Source organism: Vanacampus margaritifer, chromosome 4, assembly GCF_051991255.1.
Source record: "Vanacampus margaritifer isolate UIUO_Vmar chromosome 4, RoL_Vmar_1.0, whole genome shotgun sequence".
Lineage (NCBI taxonomy): Eukaryota > Metazoa > Chordata > Actinopteri > Syngnathiformes > Syngnathidae > Vanacampus > Vanacampus margaritifer.
Genome location: NC_135435.1, coordinates 2493518 through 2513631, shown reverse-complemented (window position 1 = coordinate 2513631; position 20114 = coordinate 2493518). Strand labels below are relative to the sequence as shown.

At 42.2% G+C, this 20114-nt stretch overlaps 1 protein-coding gene across 1 annotated transcript in view; it reads left to right on the top strand.

Annotated features, from left to right (window-relative positions):
- arnt2 (aryl-hydrocarbon receptor nuclear translocator 2) overlaps positions 1–20114 on the top strand; it is a 134265-nt gene that overhangs the window by 80864 nt on the left and 33287 nt on the right. Inside the window, exons 13-14 of the mRNA XM_077564434.1 lie at positions 13589–13661; positions 13805–13928. Of these exons, the coding sequence (XP_077420560.1) occupies positions 13589–13661; positions 13805–13928 (197 nt within the window). The remainder of the gene's footprint in view (positions 1–13588; positions 13662–13804; positions 13929–20114) is intronic.

Genomic DNA, 20114 nt, shown 5'->3' with positions numbered 1-20114 from the left:
AGCAAATGAGGGGTGGTGCACTTCGGCTCAAGGTCGATAGCGCCTTCAGGCGAGGTCGGGGGGGTGGGGGGGGGGATACTTCAGCCGGAGTTGTACTCTTGGTGCGCGAGGAGGTCCGCGTCTCAGGTGCCCAAATCCAGCTGCTGAGGCCGAGATCCGCTGCGTGCCTGCATCCCGAGGGAGACCAGCCGTTGAACCAGCTCGCGCAGCGACAGGACACTCGGAGGATGTAGCAGGTACGGGTTGAGTCCAAACTGTGGTCGCTGGGTGATGCACGGTGTCACAGAAAACACAGAGGTGGGACGAAGCACAAAAAGGGAAAAAAGGGAAAAAGAAAAAGGAAGAGCAGAAAGTCTGTCTGGCAGGTGGAGGGAGTAAATAATTTAATTTGATCAGGCTGGCAAGTCAAGTTCTTCCAAGCAAAACATGTTATCGTTACACATATCAACTAATAACGCATCATGAGATCATTTAGTTCTTTCCGGAGTAACTAAATAATCTCTGGGTTGACAATCATCATTCCTATTGAAATACATATCACATTCCTTTTCATAGACTTAACATGACGAGACATGACACATTCAGTTGTGTGTAAGTTCACTTGTATGTGATGAATTTCTTATGTGAAATGTGTAAGATTGCTTTGTGAGTATAGGTGTTTCATGTTCCGGTCGTGACGAGTTGGAGGCACTCTGGTCACGTGTAACCTCCAAGAAGGCTGGAATGTACTGACCAGGATTCCAACGGACCTTTTGGCCCATGTTGTTTTATGACTTTGATAAGAGTTTGCAGACTGCCAGTCTGCGATGTCAGCAGGGGTGAAGATGATGCTTTCCGATAAAACACTCTGATGCCATAAACTTGTGGTTCTAGCTGGCGACAAACAAACATTCACATCCTAGTGAAAAGGCCTGGGGTTGACTTCAAAAGAGTGTAATCTTTTTTCGATTGTTTCTGGTTGTCAGGTTTAGATGTAGACATTTATCAAATAAAGAGAGAAGAAGCATCTGGTTCCAAATTTATTACTCATGAGGACTCATGAGGAAGAGAAAACTGCAGCCTTAGTTTGATCGGTACAGAGTCTCTCTTGGTTCATCACTCAAATAGTCCCCTTATATGTACTAATCGGGGCATCTGATTACATGACAGAAAGAGAAAAACAACTCCTATCTCACTTCACACTCTCCAAGTGCGGCATGCAAGTCCAGGGGGCCCTGGCGTTGACGTGCGTCACGTCTTCTTATCAGTTGTCCCCACTCGGCAGCTGAGTCGTCCACTTGCAACTTCACCAAATACAATAACACTCCTTTGCAATACATAGCAATCCTAAACAGAAATTACTACACTATTACGTTGACTTCTGTTTCCCAAGAGGCAATTTACTTCAACACGGCAAATGTATAATAATCCTCCAAAATAATTCCTACATTTCCCTCCTGTTTATTCTACATTTGCCTCCAAAAATTTTGTCATCAAAAGAACTTTGATTTAAAGGTTTTATTTAGTTGAATCATTTACTGGATGACAAACTTAAACATTCCATCATGTCTCCTTTCTCTGTTTTAAGTTTTAAGGTGTGTAAAATAGGACGGCAGGAGAAATTATCTCATCATTGGTTTGGTCATTAGTGTCCCCTCCATCACCACAATTTGCAGAAATAAGCAAAGGGTACATCTCTTGTAATTTAGAATTTGTGGGAGCGACGATGGTTGAGACAAGTCGGACGAGTAATGCGCGAATGCAGGGAATACAACAACATCCACACAGCACAAGAATTGAGGTGAACAGAGTCATAGAAATCATGACAGAAAATACCAAACTTTTATATTTGCCAAACGTTTTTTTTCCCCACCACTCGTCCCATGCTGAGGTGGACACACCTGAGTGTTCTTTCATCTTTCGATTCAGGGTGCGCAGGCCTTCAATGGCTCTCGTGAGGGACCCATCCGGAGATGTGTTGTTTGGTATAAATGTACAACACTGGTCCCCAAACATAGCGCAAACGCCACCTTTCTCTGCCAGTAGCATGTCGACCGCAATGCGGTTCTGGAACGCCATGAGTGATGTTGCAGCCAATTGTTCTCTGACAGCTATAAATCCTTCTTCAGTATAATTCCCCAACTCTTGTACATTGTAATGTATGTAGTTGATTCGGTCTACATTTTTATTGGGTGTTACCCATATGAAAATCCTCTATTCTTGTTTATCAGTGCGTGATTTGGTGAATGAATAGCCTTCACGGTCACAAAGACCACACAACATAGCACCGCAAATCTTATCCACGCAATAGCCATGTCGACCGAGAACCCCTAATTAGGTTAGGCGTCTTGGAAAACTTCACTGACCGCAGGTATTTTCAGATTCTATATATCTGCTCCCACCTTTGAATCAGACTTTCGCTCACCCTCCCTGTTGGGTTTGTCGGTTGAGATGACCTTTTTACAATGCGTAAGATGTATCCAAGTGCTCCTTGCTTCAATCTTTATGGCCGTCGGCGTGGTCAGCAGCACTTGATGATGGCCTTCCCACTTTGGAGAATTCCAGTGCTTCTTTTTGAGGCTTCGGATCAGTACCCAGTCTCCTGGAGCTACTAGTTCTTCCTGTTGGAGAGAAGCACAATCGCCTTCTGGTAGTTTCAATTCATCTCTTTTCTCTAATGTTTTTCGCATGTGATCGGCCAAACTAAATAAATAAATAAATATATAATAAATAATAAATATAAAATAAATTAAAGCCATATGTCGTATATATTTTGTGTATCTATCCTACCATCCCCCCTGTTGACACATGGGTCACACCATGTGTCAATATAGCGGCCTACTTATAAAGATTTTTATTTAATAAAACAAAAACAAAAAACTTGCAAGTTAAATATTTTTTGTGTATTAAGCTGGCCAGCGAATTCATATTTCGTTATCCACAAATTTAAATGTTTTGTTTTAGAAGGACATTGGTTTTCTACAAACTTGCAGTCCTTACATGTTAACTGTTGTTTCGGGTCTTTCTTGTTGGCTTTTTTGCTATTTGTTTTCTCCATGTTGGAGTCAGCGATTCTCTTAAGGAGATTAAACTGACTTTAAATCCCCGAACAAACAATAATGAGGTAGCGAACCTTCACTCACACCCCCTCTTTATTTACGCGCGTAGGACACCGTCGCCCTCTTTTATAGACTCTCTCTGTCTCTTTACGCAACATTGACTAGTATTCTTACGGTTTTGATTCCTCTGTCTTTTCCCCTCCCTCAGTTTTATAGACTCCTCTGTCTTTTCCCCTCCCTCAGTTTTATAGACTCCTCTGTCTTTTCCCCTCCCCTCTGTTTTCTAGACTCCTCTGTCTTTTTAGTTTTAAGTACGTACAGGACACCGTCGCCCTTTTCTCCACGGAGTTTAAACGCGCGTAGGACACCGTCGCCCTTAACCTTAAACGGACACTTATTTACCAAAAATCCGCCAATGAAAATATAAGTGTCCTACCAGTGTTGCCTTCTCTCTTCCTGGCTTGCTTCAACCTTTAGTCCCCAGAAACAGGGCCGAGGTCCAGTCCCAAAGGGACAGCTGCCGTGGCCACGGTCTTTTTTGGTCGTCGGCTCTGCCTCTGGGCACCTCCGGTATGTTGCAATCCGGCTCGAAGGACCAATTTAAATGTCAGGTTTAGATGTAGACATTTATCAAATAAAGAGAGAAGAAGCATCTGGTTCCAAATTTATTACTCATGAGGACTCATGAGGAAGAGAAAACTGCAGCCTTAGTTTGATCGGTACAGAGTCTCTCTTGGTTCATCACTCAAATAGTCCCCTTATATGTACTAATCGGGGCATCTGATTACATGACAGAAAGAGAAAAACAACTCCTATCTCACTTCACACTCTCCAAGTGCGGCATGCAAGTCCAGGGGGCCCTGGCGTTGACGTGCGTCACGTCTTCTTATCAGTTGTCCCCACTCGGCAGCTGAGTCGTCCACTTGCAACTTCACCAAATACAATAACACTCCTTTGCAATACATAGCAATCCTAAACAGAAATTACTACACTATTACGTTGACTTGTGTTTCCCAAGAGGCAATTTACTTCAACACGGCAAATGTATAATAATCCTCCAAAATAATTCCTACACTGGTTTAGGCGAAAGGGGGAGAACGGAGGCATCTCACCCCAGACTGAACGCACATTTCCAAGAGTGGAATGTTAAGATAAGAAAAAAAAATTGAGGGTGACTGGTTTATAATTGTTACAATTGTTTGGGCGTTATCCCGGGGTTAGCGTGTGGGTGAATGGTTAGCCCGCGAACTAACAGTTAGCCCGCGAATTGGTGGCTATTTGGGAGTTGGCATTATAGTTGGTGCAAAAGCTGATGGCAAACAAAAAACCTTTAACATGTTGCAAATCACAAAAACTGTTAAACATAAACATGTGCTTGAAGGCATTTAAGCAGTCAATGCTGGAGTTTTTATTATTAAACATTTTGACACCAACTTTTTTTCCCCCTGCAAATGTATATTGTGTACGTATGTATATCGGCTTTCGGCCTCCCTGACTACCGATAATCGGTATCAGCCCTGAAAAAAGCATCTCACTTGAAGGGCACCACTGTAGACGTAAGGGGGGCAAGAGGAGCTGCAGTTTTTGATGAAACGGTGATAGAAATTGGCAACACCAAGGAAGCGTTGCAGCTCCCTTCTGGACGTAGGTTTAGGCCATTCGGTGACTGCAGTTGTTTTGGCCGGGTCCATCTAGAGCTGTCCCTCACCAATTACGTAGCCCAGAAAGGTGGTCTTGGCGACATGGAACTCACACATTTCAGCTTTCACAAAAAGTGTTGTCTATGTTCAGAGACAGAACTGGAGAAAATCAAGATATCATCCAGATAAACGAAGACAAACTTTCCAATCATGTCACACAGAACGTCGTTTACCAGGGCCTAGAAGACAGCGGGGGCGTTAGTCAAGCCAAAAGGCATGACAAGATATTCGTAGTGCCCCCTGTGTGTGTTAAATGCGGTCTTCCATTTGTCGCCCGGCCGGATTAGGACAAGATGTTATGCCTAGCTCAAATCCAATTTGGTAAAATTGGTGGCTCCATGAAGGGGGGAGAATGCTGAGTCTATCAGGGGCAAGGGACATTTATTTTTGATATTTATTTTTTATGGTGATGTCATTCAGACCACGATAGTCAACACAAGGGTGGAGGGTCTCATCCTTTTTGTCCACAAAGAAAAAACTAGCTCCCACCGGTGACGAGGGACGCCGGATGATACCTGCTGCCAGTGATTTGTTAATGTAGGACTCCACCACGTGACCGTGAGATGTTGTAGAGCTGGCTGCTCAGGAGTGGCGCTCCAGGCTGGACGTCGATAGCGCAGTCGTATGGTCTGTGTGGGGGCAGAGAAACAGCATGATCGGCCCGGCATGAGGCGTCTTGCAGCCTCCCTCCCACGGACAGGGTGGTCGAAGACTTTCCTCATTTCCTGCACAAAGGCAGAATAGGACGTGCAAGCAGGGGGCTGTTTTTCCCATTCCGCTGTGGCCCATTCGAGAACCGTGTTATGGAGACAGCCTATGAGGTAAGCTATCTTAGTGTTGTCGGTAGCGTGTGATAGCGGCTGCTGACTGAACAAGTGAGCATTGGACCAAAAAGGGACAGCAGGCTCCTAAATCACCATCATAAGGGGCAGGCATGGGCACGTATGGTTCTTTAACAACATGGGGGAGAGGAGCAGTGGGCGTGGCAGGTGCAGCAGCAGCTACAGATTCTCTATGTGTTTGAAGAGATGTGTATTGCTGTTGGAGGGTTGTGAGGGCTTGTGAGAATTCCTTGTACCTGTCCCATCAACAAGGTTAGGGATTTGTCATATTGATCCAAAAGCAAACCTTGTTCGGCCAGGGTCTGATGAATGGGGTTGGTATTTGCTGGGTCCATAGCTGGCCAGATTTTGCTAATCAAAGACTCGCTTGAATTCAGCAAGGAAAGACGAAAAAGAAGTGTGCAATACTGGTTTGGCATTCCTTACCGCCATAGCCCAAGTTGCTGTTTACCCATAAGTAAACTCATCATTATCGTGACTTTGGTATTATCTTGAGAATAGGTAAAGGATTGTTGGTCAAAAATTAAAGAACAGTGTTGAAGGAATTTACCGCACAACCCGGGCTCACCATCATAGCTAGACGGATGTGGAAGACTTGGTTTGCGAGGAGGGACCCCCGATGTGTCCCTGGGCGAAACATGCGCGGATAAAGCATCAAACTGGGTTGCTAGTGAATTTAGTGCCTCCTTAAGACCAGTCAAGGACTGCTCATGACGTCCAACCATCTGTCCTTGGCTGGCCAGTCTGTGGGATCCATATGGTCGGACGATTCTGTTATGTTCAGGAGGGTGGTTCCCAAAAGATGCAGACACCAATCAGTGTTAACAATTATTTATTTGTATAACAAAGTTTCAACTGAAGGTGATGCAACATTAAGGCGCACCCGCACTAACATTGACATGACAAAGGTGCTTGCATCAGCCAACGCTAAACATGGAGTGCCCAGTAAGTTACTAAACGGTTTGCGCGAAACGTACTCACGACTAGACGAGGCAGTGGAAACTATACCAGAAACGGCTAGAAGGGATCATAGATCAAAAGACGTGGAGCTACGTAGCTATCATTGGGCTGTTAAGGCAAGTTGATGTATAGTCCGGCAAACTGAATGTGTCCTCCGCTGCCCTCTTTATAGGCTGCTGTTGCCTCTTATAGGCTGCTGATTATATCAGGCATTTTGCAACACAAAGGCTACAGTCTGAGAGCACAAACATGGCACAAACATGACAAAAATAAATGAGTAAATGTTGGTATATAGGTAGTAAATATGATTCCCCTGAAACCATGAATTAACTTTTTGGTCGGTCAATGTTACATGACTCGCTGACCATGTTTTGGCATGAACTCAAGTCATTCTTTTAAATTCTTTGTTGGTTTAATGGCGACACTGAACGACTGCCAATGTAAATAAAGCATGAGACATCTTCACATGTGCAGAATTGCAAGGTAGACAGACAACACTACACAGAGCAACATTTTCGTAAACAAACTCAAAATACACGCACAGTTGTTTCTGGAAAATGTGTTATTATTTTCTTGCACATTTGTTTTAATTTGCAGTGTTTCTATAATGACGCATGTAGTCTATTTTTGCAGCTATTTGTATTTGTAACATGTGTCAACATGTTGCCTACTATTGCAGCTTTGACACAACTGCAAGGTGGTCTCTACTGTGGTATCAACTTTCTAATCACTTTAATATTGCCTTGCAAAATAAAATACTAAGCATAATATCCATCCATCCATTTTCTTATCCGCTTGTCCTCACAAGGGTCGTGGGGGGCGCTGAAGCTTATCCCAACTGGCTTCAGGCAGTAGGCGTAGTACACCCTGAACTGGTTGCCAGCCAATCGCAGGGCACATAGAGACGTACAACCATCCACACTCACAAACACACCTATGGACAATTTGAAGTGTTCAATTAACCTGCCATGCATGTCTTTGGAATGTGGGAGGAAACCGTAGCACCTGGAGAAAACCCAGGCAAGCACGGGAAGAACATGCAAACTCCACCCAGAAAGGCCGAAGCCCAGACTCGATCTCACTTCCTCTGCACTGGGAGGCGGACGTGCTAACCAGTCAGCCGCACACTAAGCATAATACTATATTATATATTACATAAAAAATGTATGTATAATACAACACAGTTCTACACCATTGCAATCTAATCCCTAATAATAAACACATTTCATGTCAGTGCCATCCAATTTACGGCCACACTAACCTGAGAACACCTGGTCTCGTCTAATTCATAGATTGATTGATACAATGTCAATCATCAGTTTCAAGTGTTTCTTTTTAAATGCAAGGTTCCTGATGCAGCTCCTTCATTGCATGTCATTATATTGTGAAGGTGTGCCCAATGTTATGGAGAGTGAGTGTATTTCTGTGTAGTGATAATCTCTACCATGTGACATGAAAACTGTTGGACAGTAGAGGGCAGTAGTGTTATTGTAGGTACTTAGTTAAGGTATGAACAGTAGGGGGCAGTAGTGTTATTGTAGGTAATCTCTTAGTTAAGGTATGAAAGTGCAATTATGGAGTAGGTGAGCACACACACACACACACACACACACACACAAGGAAACCGTGTGGACTTGCTCATCACTTACATATATCTACTCTGATCTTTCTTCCACTGAAATGAAGTGAATTCATGTAAGTTCATTGACTGTGTTAGGGGGGACCTTGGTATTACAGAGGCCTGGCCAAAGTATCTGAATGACCCTCGCGACATGGGGATTTTTAGAAGTGTCACTGCCTGTCACCATAGAGAGTAATGATTGGGTGGATGACTTGTGAGACCCAACGAGAAATCAGTGTTTCCCACAGATTTGAAATCTACTTGGGTGGTTGAACTCCGGCTGGGGGTGGACGGGGGGGTGGGTCTTAGTCCTGTTACTAGCTCCTCTAGCCTCGCGATCCACAAAGTGACGGCGAACGAATATTACATTTGGTATATGCGGTCATGACAATTTTTAAATTATTTTTTTTAAATATATTTTAAATACATTTTCTTTAAAAAATCTTGGGTGGTGTCCAGTTTACTTGGGTGGCCCGCCTAATTATTAACTTGGTGTGAGAAACTCTGGAGAAATGTCTAATGCAATTTTGAAGTTAATGCTTCAAAACATTGGCACTAAATATTTTGAAAAATGTCCACACTCACATTTTTGTGTGAATTCTGTTTAAATGGTAATATAATAATGCTATTTGTATATTATATGTCATTTAAAAAAAGAAGCTAATTTAAAAAAATATGTAATTATAACAACATATACTGTGGCTGTACAGTACTGTAAGTAGCAGCTCAGAAATTAGACTAATGAACACAATTGTGGTTAGCATGGTGGCGTAGAGCAGCAGTGTTTTTTTCAAATTATTTTGTTGAATCTAATCTTTGTGATTTAGAGCAATGAGCTGAAGATTTTTGCCTTACTCTCCACAGTGTTTAAAGGTTATACTTGACTCATTGAGCCATTTTCAGCAGTCAAAATCAAAAGATAATATTTTGTCTATAATTAATGTGGTAACTTCATTATTTTTCATGTACAATTAATGTACAATACCTTCAAATACTATTTTTTTCTAATAATGGGTCAGTTTACTGACCAAACCCAAACAACAGATGAGCCATGATTGGTCGTTACCTACTTAGCACAGGTGATGTCATCATCAGTCGACAGCAAATGGAAAAAATAGTTTTTAAAGGTATTAATTGTACATGAAAAATGATTAAATTATCTAATTCTGGACAAAATATTAACTTTTCACTGCTGAAAATGTCTCAATGAGTCTAGTATCCCTTTAACATATTATTCATGAGTGTTTGATAAATGCAGCCAAAAAGGGCTGTATTGTAATACAATGAGAGATGACAGTATATGAGTTTAGATAACACTTTTGTTGGTTCTTGAAATGTGGGTTTTATTACAAATTCACTAATAACCAGTTGAAACATCAATAAAACACAAATATAGAGTCAAACAAAGCTATATAAAATCTTTAAAAAAAAAATTAACGCCTGTGTATCTGACCACCACTTTGCTCATTATGGGACTGCTGTGCTGCTGCTCCGCGCGGAGCAAGCAGGCACATATTAGTATTCTACCTAGGACAGTGGTTTATTTTTTTTGTCGTTATTATTATTATGGGACTGCTTGCGGAGCAGCAGCGCAGCGGCTGCTTGCGAAGCAGCCACATATTAGTATTCTACCTAGGACAGTGGTTTATTTATTTTTTTGTCGTTATTATTATGGGACTGCTTTGCGAAGCAAGCAGGCACATATTGTTATTCTACCTAGGACAGTGGTTTATTTTTGTTGTTATGGGACTGCTTTGCGAAGCAAGCAGGCACATATTGTTATTCTACCTAGGACAGTGGTTTATTTTTGTTGTTAATATTATTATTATATATTATTCCACGATTTTTCCGCTAAAATGCGGCCCGTACCGTACATCGCACCGGCACAAATGAGGTATCAAACGATGCGGCTCGATCTGACTCGCTGCGCTATTATTTTTCTAAGAATTCCCAGTTACCTTGGCGACGCTATTCCCAAAAAACTCCCAAATTAACTCCCCATTGGGAATGAATGGGAAAAAAATCACACTTCAAGCACCTTTTTCCAAGACACGCTGCGCGCGCATACGTTATCCGACCGATACGAATTTTAGCTCATTTTGTAGGAATTTTTCCCATCTTTAGCTCAGTGTCGAAATCTTTTTTAAGGAATGAAAGCCCCCCCCCCTGTTCGGGTTCAAAGACAGTGGCTGAATTAGCTTTCTCACACACTCTGTTGGCTAATTAGCCATCCAGTGCCGGGAACCAAATAATGTATTAGAAAAAATTTCACTTCAACTCGTCACCACTGCCACAATCTTTTGTCACTAGACGTCAAATTCTCACATTTTGTAGTCACGAGTGTCTTCTTTCAGACAAACTAACTTTTATTTGGTTAAGGTGTCATTTAGTACCTTTATTTTCCCTTTAAGCTCGGACAAGTCGGACCAACTCGCCTATCTCTGCCATGTTAATTTCAGGCGCCTTCCTCTCTCCATTTCTGATAAATCATAAGTTTTCAACCTGCTCTCATTTGGTCATTTTTTATCCGATTAAGAAAATGAGAACATGCTCGTGTTCCCCAAACGCTTGCCGTTCTAACGAGCCCTTTCTTGAATCTGTATCTTCAACCGTTAAGTCGCGAGAGGCTTTTGTTGAAGGGGTGCTTCTCTCATTCAATCTCAATGCAATGTGGGTGCGTGACGTCACTTCAACTCGTCACCATGGCAACAAGCTTTTGTCACTAGACGTCAAATTCTCACATTTTGTAGTCACGAGTGTCTTCTTTCAGACAAACTAACTTTTATTTGGCTAAGGTGTCATTTAGTACCTTTATTTTCACCTTAAGCAAGAGAAGTCGGACTAATTCGCCTGTCTTGTACATGTTAATTTCAGGCGCCTTCCTCTCTCCATTTCTGATAAATCATAAGTTTTCAACCTGCTCTCATTTGGTCATTTTTCATCCGATTAAAAAAATGAGAACATGCTCGTGTTCCCCAAACCCTTGCCGTTCTAACGAGCCATTTCTTGAATCTGTATCTTGAACCGTTAAGTCGTGAGAGGCTTTTGTACAAGGGGTGCTTCTCTCATGCGATCTCAATGGAATGTGGGGCGCGTGACGGCTCCAAGTCAAATGTGCGTGCGTGAATGTGCATGATTCTTAAAGGGACAGTAAGATACTTTTAGTTGATGTTGATTATAGTTAACTTCCACATTTCTTGAGCGATTCCAGTGGTTTAAATTTTAAACTGTTCAGCTCATTTACATTTTTTTATGGACAGTAAGATAATTTTAGTTGATGTTGATTATGGTTAACTTCCACATTTCTTGAGCGATTCCAGTGGTTTAAATTTTAAACTGTTCAGCTCATTACCAAAGAGTCAGCAGTCCCATTCAAAATTTCCGCGGGAATTTTTCTAGTATTATTATTATTATATATTATTCCACGATTTTTCCGCTAAAATGCGGCCCGTACCGTACATCGCACCGGCACAAATGAGGTATCAAACGATGCGGCTCGATCTGACTCGCTGCGCTATTATTTTTCTAAGAATTCCCAGTTACCATGGCGACGCTATTCCCAAAAAACTCCCAAATTAACTCCCCATTGGGAATGAATGGGAAAAAAATCACACTTCAAGCACCTTTTTCCAAGACACGCTGCGCGCGCATACGTTATCCAACCGATACGAATTTTAGCTCATTTTGTAGGAATTTTTCCCATCTTTAGCTCAGTGTCGAAATCTTTTTTAAGGAATGAAAGCCCCCCCCCCCCCCTGTTCGGGTTCAAAGACAGTGGCTGAATTAGCTTTCTCACACACTCTGTTGGCTAATTAGCCATCCAGTGCCGGGAACCAAATAATGTATTTGAAAAAATTTCACTTCAACTCGTCACCATGGCCACAATCTTTTGTCACTAGACGTCAAATTCTCACATTTTGTAGTCACGAGTGTCTTCTTTCAGACAAACTAACTTTTATTTGGTTAAGGTGTCATTTAGTACCTTTATTTTCCCTTTAAGCTCGGACAAGTCGGACCAACTCGCCTATCTCTGCCATGTTAATTTCAGGCGCCTTCCTCTCTCCATTTCTGATAAATCATAAGTTTTCAACCTGCTCTCATTTGGTCATTTTTTATCCGATTAAGAAAATGAGAACATGCTCGTGTTCCCCAAACCCTTGCCGTTCTAACGAGCCCTTTCTTGAATCTGTATCTTCAACCGTTAAGTCGCGAGAGGCTTTTGTTGAAGGGGTGCTTCTCTCATTCAATCTCAATGCAATGTGGGTGCGTGACGTCACTTCAACTCATCACCATGGCCACAATCTTTGCTCACTAGACATCAAATTCTCACATTTTGTAGTCACGAGTGTCTTCTTTCAGACAAACTAACTTTTATTTGGCTAAGGTGTCATTTAATACCTTTATTTTCACCTTAAGCAAGAGAAGTCGGACTAATTCGCCTGTCTTGTACATGTTAATTTCAGGCGCCTTCCTCTCTCCATTTCTGATAAATCATAAGTTTTCAACTTGCTCTCATTTGGTCATTTTTTATCCGATTAAGAAAATGAGAACATGCTCGTGTTCCCCAAACCCTTGCCGTTCTAACGAGCCATTTCTTGAATCTGTATCTTCAACCGTTAAGTCGTGAGAGGCTCTTCTTTGAGGTGTGCGTCTCTCATTCAATCTCAATGCAATGTGGGTGCGTGACGTCACTTCAACTCGTCACCATGGCCACAATCTTTGCTCACTAGACATCAAATTCTCACATTTTGTAGTCACGAATGTCTTCTTTCAGACAAACTAACTTTTATTTAGCTAAGGTGTCATTTAGTACCTTTATTTTCCCTTTAAGCTCGGACAAGTCGGATCAACTCGCCTATCTCTGCCATGTTAATTTCAGGCGCCTTCCTCTCTCCATTTCTGATAAATCATAAGTTTTCAACCTGCTCTCATTTGGTCATTTTTTATCCGATTAAGAAAATGAGAACATGCTCGTGTTCCCCAAACCCTTGCCGTTCTAACGAGCCATTTCTTGAATATGTATCTTCAACCGTTAAGTCGTGAGAGGCTTTTGTTGAAGGGGTGCTTCTCTCATGCAATCTCAATGGAATGTGGGGCGCGTGACGGCTCCAAGTCAAATGTGCGTGCGTGAATGTGCATGTTTCTTAAAGGGACAGTAAGATACTTTTAGTTGATGTTGATTATAGTTAACTTCCACATTTCTTGAGCGATTCCAGTGGTTTAAATTTTAAACTGTTCAGCTCATTTACATTTTTTTATGGACAGTAAGATACTTTTAGTTGATGTTGATTATGGTTAACTTCCACATTTCTTGAGCGATTCCAGTGGTTTAAATTTTAAACTGTTCAGCTCATTACCAAAGAGTCAGCAGTCCCATTCAAAATTTCCGCGGGAATTTTTCTAGTTTTCTATTTTGTTTCTTTGCAGGCAGCTTCAGCAGCAACAGGCAGAGCTGGAAGTTCACCAGAGAGATGGTCTGACTGCTTACGATCTTTCTCAGGTAAACAAACCTCAAATTCAGAGCTCCACACAGATGGTAAGGCAGATAGATGCATTTATTTTTTATTATTTTCATATGAATGTGGTGTGGATTGTTTGTGACTTTATTTAAAGTTGAAATGCTCTTGTCATCCCAACTGCCAGGTTCCTGTGGCCAGTGTGAGCAGTGGAGTGCATGAAACAGGAAAGAGCATTGACAAGCCAGAAGCCCTTTTCTCCCAGGAGAGAGACCCACGCTTTGCTGAGATGTACACGAGCATCTCTGGCTGTATGTCCTACTCACACACAGTGTGAACCCCATATGAGATGTTGATTTATATATCATGTTATTGTTTAGTAAGAACTGTAGTTACTCAGTTATAAAAAATACTCACCTTTTGACAAAATTTGGCGTTTTGAAATCAAAATAAGTGACCTACGTGAATCGTGCAGATCCGATGAGAAAATATTTTGGGGGGCGCTTTACGTAGGTAGTAACCAGTGCGTTTATCGGTGAATTCCCAGCGTGCGCGTAATTTACTGTAAGTGAGCCTTGGCAACTCCAGCGTCAACCTACAGTGCCACGCCGTATAGACTTTTTGCACGTGATGTCACAACCCTGATAGGAACACCCCATCCGGGATGCTGAAAACCACTTGCCTATATTGACACCATTTAAACTTGTACAGTGTATAGTCCTGTTTCTAATTATGGGACTGCTTGCGGAGCAAGCAGGCACATATTGTTATTCTACCTAGGACAGTGGTTTATTATGGGACTGCTTGCGAAGCAAGCAGGCACATATTGTTATCCTACCTAGGACAGTGGTTTATTATTATTATTTTTTTTTATTATTCCAGCGATTTTTCCGCTAAAATGTGGCCCGTACCGTACATCGCACCGGCACAAATGAGGTATCAAACGATGCGGCTCGATCTGACTCTCTGCGCTATTATTTTTCTAAGAATTCCCAGTTACCATGGCGACGCTATTCCCAAAAAACTCCCAAATTAACTCCCCATTGGGAATGAATGGGAAAAGGGAAGAGAAGATCACACATCAAGCACCTTTTTCCAAGACACGCTGCGCGCGCATACGTTATCCGACTGATACGAATTTTAGCTCATTTTGTAGGAATTTTTCCCATCTTTAGCTCAGTGTCGAAATCTTTTTTAAGGAATGAAAGCTCCCCCCCCTGTGCGGGTTCAAAGACAGTGGCTGAATTAGCTTTCTCACACACTCTGTTGGCTAATTAGCCATCCAGTGCCGGGAACCAAATAATGTATTTGAAAAAATTTCACTTCAACTCGTCACCATGGCCACAATCTTTGCTCACTAGACGTCAAATTCTCACATTTTGTAGTCACGAGTGTCTTCTTTCAGACAAACTAACTTTTATTTGGCTAAGGTGTCATTTAGTACCTTTATTTTCACCTTAAGCATCTTGAACCGTTAAGTCGTGAGAGGCTTGGTGCGTGACGTCTCTCCAACGTGTTAGTCCAATGCGTGTGCGTCAATGTACATGTTTCTTAAAGGGACAGTAAGATACTTTTACTTTATGGTGATCATGGCTAACTTCCACATTTCTTGACCGATTTCAATCGTTTGAATTTTAAACTGTTCAGCTCATTTCCATTTTTTAAAATACATTTTCAAAAATAACACATTATTATTATTATTTTTATTTTTTCTATTAAATGTAATGGATTGGCAATTGATTAGGTACACCCTGGATTATCGGCACTCTGCCCACCCTGAGGGGCGGCCATCTTGGCCAATTAATTAGGTACACCAAGGATTCGCTCCCCTCCGCCCACCCAGGGCGGAGGCCATCTTGGCCAATTGATTAGGTACGCCCAGGATTCTTGCCACTCTGCTCGCCCAGGGCGGCGGCCATCTTGGCCAATTAATTAGGTACACCCAGGATTCTCGCCACTCCGCTCGCCCAGGGCGGCGGCCATCTTGGCCAATTAATTAGGTACACCCAGATTTCTCGCCACTACGCTCGCCCAGGGCGGCGGCCATCTTGGCCAATTAATTAGGTACACCCAGGATTCTTGCCACTACGCTCGCTCAGGGCGGCAGCCATCTTGGCCAATTTATTAGGTACGCCCAGGATTCCCGCCACTCCGCTCGCCCAGGGCGGCGGCCATTTTAGCCAATTAATTAGGTGTGTACCTAATTAATCCCCACTCTGCCCACCCAGGGCGGCGGCCATCTTGGCCAATTAATTAGGTACGGCAAGGACTCTCTCCCCCTTGCCCACCCGGGTCGGCGGCCATCTTGGCCAATTTATTATGTACGCCCAGGATTCTCGCCACTCCGCTCGCCCAGGGCGGCGGCCATTTTAGCCAATTAATTAGGTACACCCTGGATTACCGCCTTTCTGCCCACCCAGGGCGGCGGCCATCTTGGCCAATTAATTAGGTACGGCAAGGACTCTCTCCCCCTCGCCCACCCGGGTCGGCGGCCATCTTAGCCAATTGACTACTACTAAAATTACTACAAGTACTACTAATACTACTACTTCTGTTTGTACTTGCTTACTACTTACTACTATACTACTACTACTATGTCTATAAGTACTACATACATGCGTGTTTCCACCTTGCAAGAGTCAGCAATTCCACATTTCTTGAGCGATTCCAGTGGTTTAAATTTTAAACTGTTCAGCTCATTTACAAGAGTCAGCTTGCGGAGCAGCAGCCTCGCTGACTCGCTGTGCTATTATTTTTCTAAGAATTCCTAGTTACCATGGCGACGCTATTCCCAAAAAACTCCCAAATTAACTCCCCATTGGGAATGAATGGGAAAAGGGAAGAGAAAATCACACATCAAGCACCTTTTTCCAAGACACGCTGCGCGCGCATACGTTATCCGACCGATATGAATTTTAGCTCATTTTGTAGGAATTTCAGAAAAGTTAAGTCGTGAGAGGCTCTTCTTTGAGGTGTGCGTCTCTCATTCAATCTCAATGGAATGTGGGGCACGTGACTGCTCCAAGTCAAAAATGGGTATGAGTTCTTAAAGAGACAGTGACATATTTTTAGATTATGGTTAACTTCCACATTTCTTGACCGATTCCAGTCATTTAAATTTTTAACTGTTCTGCTCATTTACATTTTTTTAAATACATGTTCAGGGACAGTGAGATACTTTTAGTTGATGTTCATTATGGTTAACTTCCACATTTCTTCAAAGCTGCTGCTTGTGAAGCAAGCAGGCACATATTGTTATTCTACCTAGGAAATGGGTTTATTATGGGACTGCTGAGCGTAGCGACGCTGCTGCTTGTGAAGCACTTATCAATATCCACCCTAGAAAAGTGGTTTGACACAGATTGAGAGGTAAAGTACACCAACATTTGGCAAACGGTTCAGCGCATGCTTTCCACCTTGCAAGAGTCAGCAATCCCATTCAAAATTTCCGCGGGAATTTTTCTAGTTATAGTCTTACTATGGGACTGCTGAAAGCATTACATATTTATTGGACTGCTGAAAGCAGCACATATTACTCTCCACCCTAGAAAATCCCGTGATTTTTTCGCAAAAATGCGGCCCGTACCGTAGATCGCACCGGGACAAATGAGGTATCAAACGATGCGGCTCGATCTGACTCGGTGCGGCATTACTTTTCTAGGAATTCCGAGTTACCATGGCGACGCAATTCCCCAAAAACTCCCATAGGAAATGAATGGAGAAAGGGGGAACAAATTACAGATCAAGCACCTTTTTCTAAGACGCGCATACGTTATCCGGCCGATATGAATTTTAGCTCATTTTGTAGGAATTTTTCCCATCTTTAGCTCAGTGTTGAAATCTTTTTTAAGGAATGAAAGCTCTGCCCCCTGTGCGGGTTCAAAGACAGTGAGCAAACAGCAGACAAATAGCCTGTATTTGAAAAAATTTCACTTCAACTCGTCACCATGGCCACAATCTTTTCTCACTTTCGTTGCAGGTGTGCGTCTGTCATACAATATCAATAGAATGTTGGTGCGTGAATTCAAGTGTGTCCAACAACTTCTAATGTGTGCGCTCTTAAAGTGACAGTAAGATATTTTTAGTTGATGTCGATTATGGTAAACTTCCACATTTCTTGACCGATTTCAATCATTTGAATTTTATACTGTTCAGCTCATTTAAATAAAAAATAAAAAAATACATTTAAAATAAAAAAACATACACAAGATTATTATTATTATTTTTTAAAGGCAATGGAATGGACTGCTATTTAAATAGTGCTTTTTTTAGCTATACTGCCTGGTCTCTCACGTCTGCATAGCAACTGCCTCAGCCAATCATCTCGCTCATCTCAACTCAACCCCTTTTTTTCTTGGTGTACTCAAGGCTTGGCCTATGTATGGGCGGCCATCTTGGCCAATTGATTAGGTACACCCAGGATTCTCGCCACTACGCTCGCCCAGGGCGGCGGCCATCTTGGCCAATTAATTAGGTACGCCCAGGATACTCGCCACTCTGCTCGCCCAGGGCGGCGGCCGTTTTGGCCAATTAATTAGGTACGGCAAGGACTCTCTCCCCCTCGCCCACCCGGGTCGGGGGCCATCTTGGCCAATTTATTAGGTATGTAAGTGCTACTACTATACTACTACTACTATGTCTACAAGTACTACATGCGTGTTTCCACCTTGCAAGAGTCAGCAGGCCCATTCAAAATTTCCGCGGGAATTTTTCTAGTTATATATTCTTCCACCGATTTTTCCGCAAGAATGCGGGCCCGTACAGTAGATCGCACCGGGACAAATGAGGTATCAAACGATGCGGCTCGATCTGACTCAGTGCGGCATTATTTTTCTAGGAATTCCGACTTACCATGGCGACGCAATACCCCAAAAACTACCCCAAAAAGTGCCATAGGAATGAATGGGAAATGGAAAGACAAAATCACACATCAAGCACCTTTTTCCAAGACACGCTGCGCACGCATACATTATCTGACCGATACGAATTTTAGCTCATTTTGTAGGAATTTTTCCCATCTTTAGCTCAGTGTCGAAATCTTTTTTAAGGAATGAAAGCTCTCCCCTCTGTGCGGGTTCAAAGACAGTGAGTGATATAGCATTTTAACACACTCTGTTTTAGCAATTAGCTAGAGTGCCGGGAAGCAACAAATCTCTTGCCAAAAGTCAAAAGTTTCACTTCAAGTCGTCACCATGGCCACAATCTTTTCTCACTAGACGTCAAATTCTCACATTTTGTAGTCACGAGTGTCTTCTTTCAGACAAACTAACTTTTATTTGGCTAAGGTGTAATTTAGTACCTTTATTATCACTTTAAGCGACGACAAGTCGGACCAACTCGCCTATCTCTTCCATGTTAAATTCAGGCGCCTTTCGCTCTTCATTTCTGATAAATCATAAGTTTTCAACCTGCTCTCATTTGGTCATTTTTCATCCGATTAAAAAAATGAGAACATGCTCGTGTTCCCCAAACCCTTGCCGTTCTAACGAGCCATTTCTTGAATCTGTATCTTGAACTGTTAAGTCGTGGGAGGCTCTTCTTTGAGGTGTGCGTCTCTCATTCAATCTCAATGGAATGTTGGTTCGTGACGTCACTTCAACTCGTCACCATGGCCACAATCTTTACTCACTAGACATCAAATTCTCACATTTTGCAGTCACAGTGTCTTCTTTCAGACAAACTAACTTTTATTTGGCTAAGTTGTCATTTAGTACCTTTATTTTCACCTTAAGCGACGAGAAGTCGGACTAATTCGCCTGTCTTTTACATGTTAATTTCAGACGCCTTCCTCTCTCCATTTCTGATAAATCATAAGTTTTCAACCTGCTCTCATTTGGCCATTTTTCATCCGATTAAAAAAATGAGAACATGCTCGTGTTCCTCAAACCCTTGCCGTTCTAATGAGCCATTTCTTGAATCTGTATCTTGAATCGTTAAGTCGTGAGAGGCTTTTGTTCAAGGGGTGCGTCTCTCATACAATCTCAATGGAATGTGGGGCGCGTGACGGCTCCAAGTCAAAAATGGGTGTGCGTTCTTAAAGGGACAGTGAAATATTTTTAGATTATGGTGATTATGGTTAACTTCCACATTTCTTGACCGATTTTTGTCGTTTAAATTTTAAAATGTTTAGCTCATTTACATTTTTTTTAAATACATTTTCAGGGACAGTGAAATACTTTTAGTTGATGTTGATTATGGTTAACTTCCACATTTCTTGAGCGATTCCAGTCGTTTAAATTTTAAACTGTTCAGCTCATTTACAAAGTCAAATGTGTGTGCGTGAAAGTGCATTTTTCTTAAAGGGACAGTGAGATATTTTTAGTTGATGTTTATTATGGTTAACTTCCACATTTCTTGAGTGATTCCAGTGGTTTAAATTTTAAAATGTTCAGCTCATTTACAAGAGTCAGCAGTCCCATTCAAAATTTCCGCGGGAATTTTTCTAGTTTAATTTCTCATTGTAAAATGTTTTTATTGGCTCAAGGAAGCAGCCAATC